This window comes from Lolium rigidum, chromosome 1 (genome assembly GCF_022539505.1).
Source record: "Lolium rigidum isolate FL_2022 chromosome 1, APGP_CSIRO_Lrig_0.1, whole genome shotgun sequence".
NCBI classification, from domain to species: domain Eukaryota; kingdom Viridiplantae; phylum Streptophyta; class Magnoliopsida; order Poales; family Poaceae; genus Lolium; species Lolium rigidum.
In genome coordinates, this window is record NC_061508.1 from 236,104,809 (window position 1) to 236,108,027 (window position 3,219).

At 43.3% G+C, this 3,219-nt stretch overlaps 1 protein-coding gene across 1 annotated transcript; it reads right to left on the minus strand.

The window, feature by feature from the left end:
* Positions 1–2,601: 2,601 nt before the first annotated feature.
* On the minus strand, positions 2,602–3,219 carry LOC124656302 (RING-H2 finger protein ATL39-like). The gene has a single exon (XM_047195075.1). It carries the CDS (start codon positions 3,217–3,219, stop codon positions 2,602–2,604), a length of 618 nt encoding a protein of 205 aa, XP_047051031.1.

Here is a 3,219-nt window from a genome sequence, read left to right on the forward strand (position 1 = left end):
GATACCCTGGACTCGGTCACTTGGAAACTCAATACATCCGCAACCTACTCATGCTCCTCCGCTTATAAGGCTCAGTTCGCCGAGACAATTCACTCTCAAAGGAATACGCTTGTTTTGAATGATTTGGCGTCTCCGAAGTACACACTCTTCTCGTGGGTAATTCTTCAAAACCGGATTTGGACGACAAACCGGCTTGAGCAGAGAGGGTGGCCCCATGGAAGACTTGCCCTCTTTGCCGATGCATCAACGAATCAGCTTGTTATTTTCTTTCTCATTGCGGCTACTCTATTCGTATTTTGGAACATGATAAAAAAATTGACCGAGGTTTCATAATTTTAACCCTACTAGTTGGCTTGCCTTTGAGGACATCGAAGATTGGTGGATCCACCTTATCCTTGGCCACGGGGGGCAAAGGAAGGCTATGGTGTGGCTCAATCATGCATGTTTTGTGGAAAAGTTAGACCGAGTGAAACACAAGGACCTGTAAGAGAGTGAACATCATGCCAACCGTCTTCTTTGCGAAGAACAAGATGGAAGCGAAAGCTTGAGGGTCAGTTGGTGTTGAACATTTCTGTCATGTCTTGTCCGGAATTAAAGAATAAATGTTTGCTTAGTAAATGGTTGTTCAAACTTCTTAGTGAAGAGGGTATGTGGCAGGAAATTTTGCATAACAAATATCTTCATTCTAAGACTCTAAATATCTTCATTCTAAATCCTACGGATTCGCCCTTTTGGAAATGTCTTATGAAAGTAAAATCTGACTTTTTTAGTAGGGGTTACTTCAAAGTTGGTGATGGTGCCTCAGTGCATTTTGGGAAGATATTTGGTTAGGGTATATTCCTCTATTGCTCCGATATCCCTCTTTGTACAACATTGTTCAACATAAGAATGTCCTGGTTTTCACGGTATTGGCTCAAACCCCGCTAAATATTACTTTTAGGCGAAGTTTAAATGATCACAAATATAACGAATGGTTGCATTTGTGTCGGAGACTCATTGCTATTGATCTTAATACGGAGCCTGATAAATTTGTATGGAAGCTTACTGATTCCGGTTTGTTTACTGTTAAATCTATATATCTCGATTGTATGAATGGGCATGCTAGATTCTTGCGTAAGTATTTGTGGAAACTGAAAATTTCTTTGAAGATTAAAATATTTATGTGGTTTTTTAATAACAAGGTTTTACTTACTATGAATAATTTGGCAAAGCGTAGGTGGACGGGGTCTCAGAAGTGTTGTTTTTGTGATGCAAATGAAACTGTCCACCATCTGTTCCTTGCATGTCCTTTTGTTAAGATAATTTGGAGGATGATTTATTTTTCTTATAACATTCCTCCACCTACAAGTATCAATAATATATTTGGAAATTGGTTAAATGGAGTTCCAAAGGAAGATAAAATTAAAATTCGGATTGGGATCTCTGCCATATGCTGGCAATTTGGAGAACTGGAAGTGATATCATTTTTAATAATAAAAAAGATACTAACATTTTGCAGGTTATTCATCGAGCTGTGCACTGGATCTAGTTATGGGCTTTCCTGCTCCCGGTGGGCCAGCGCAAGGATATGGATACTGGATGCACCCGGCTGCTTGTGGTTACTCAGAACTTCTTTTTCCGGGCTACTGGATGACGACACAGTAATAGGATAAGTAATAGGATAGAGTATGGCTAGCCTAGTTTTGTGTCATCTTTTCCGTTGGTTGATTCATGTCGCAACTATATCAAATCCATGATTGTATTTTCGTTTTATCCCGTACTTGAACCTTGAATACTTTTGATCTATGCAATAAAATGACCGTGTGCATCAATTGATGCAGAGGCTAGGGCGTTTTTGCTCCCTTATCGAAAAAAATGTCTTGTCCGGAGAGTATGCTTTATTTTTGTGGGTGTCATGTAACTTATTGAACTCGTTCTAGAAGGGAAATTCAATTCGGCTCCGGGGTGCATATGCTCCCTCTACTAACAAAATATATTTCGAAGTGTGGAAAAATTTTGACAAAAAATTCTACATGTACATCTCAATAATATATGTGTATGCGTCAAGTTTCACGAAAAAATAATATTTTTTGTGGCCTATGTAAAAAAGAGAAAAATTTATCCTGTGAAAAGCATTGTTTTCAGCACTGGATTTTGTCTTTTTTACACATGTCACATGATAAGTTCATTTTTTATGAAACGACTTTGTGAGAGCGTAGCACGTGAAGATGTACATGCAAATTTTTTGTTTCAATTTTTTTTTAAATTTTAAATATGTGTAAGACGCATTTCAAAATATAGGGAGCATATGCTCCCATGTTTCAAAACACCAGAACTCCTTCTCTATTAATGATTTTAGACAAATCTTTTGCATTTCTTTCAAAAAATAAAAAGACTCATCGACCAAATACAAAATCGAAAAATTACTCGTCAACATGTACTATAACTTCTTTACACGCAGTTTCATTACCCGGCCACAAAAAAACTCATAAACAGTATGAGTAATGCTGGAGACACCAGTTTGAGGGTCAGATCTGAGAAAGAACTAATGAGGCTTGAACAACAAAGGCCAAAAGAACTAGGAGGAACTATGCACCCATGGATGATGGATCCCGGCCAGTACTATACACGCAGCCAGGCTAAAAAGAAAACTGGATGCGTGGCCGGATCGGTGTCGGAACGATCGGTGTCCGAGCGGCAGAGCGGGCACGTCGAGTGCGCGTCCAGCCACGCGTCGATGCACTCGGCGTGGTACAGGTGCAGGCACACCGGCAGCAGCCGCACCGTCTCGCCGAGCTGCAACTCCTCGAGGCACACCGAGCACGTCGCCACCTCCTCCCCTCCGCCTGCCAAGTTGTGCTTCACGGACCGGCTGTACATGAACGCCGGGAGGACGGCCGCCGGGTTTGCGGCGTAGGCCTGGCGAAGCGGCCGCTCTTCGACGGCCGGGCTTCCATGCTCCGGCGAGGGCCGCACCGCCGTGTTTGCTACTGTGGCCGCGGCGCGAGCGCGGCGGCGGCTGTATTCCCTGCATAGAGCCCACACGGCTGTGAATACGAGCAAGGACGTCAAGGTGGCAATGACGATGCCGACGGTGATCTTGCCTTGAGAAGTCGATGGTTTATGATTGGGCAGCGGTTGTGCCGGCGGCGGCGGCGGCAGCCGGGGCAGAGATGGAGGGAATAACCGGCTCGTTGGAGCAGGAGAAATGCCGGAGAATCCCGGGGGCAATTGAGCCAT

What these genes read in the sequence shown, in the direction of transcription:
- LOC124656302 (XM_047195075.1), bottom strand. Translation starts at nt 3,219, where the DNA reads ATGGCTCAATTGCCCCCGGGATTCTCCGGCATTTCTCCTGCTCCAACG.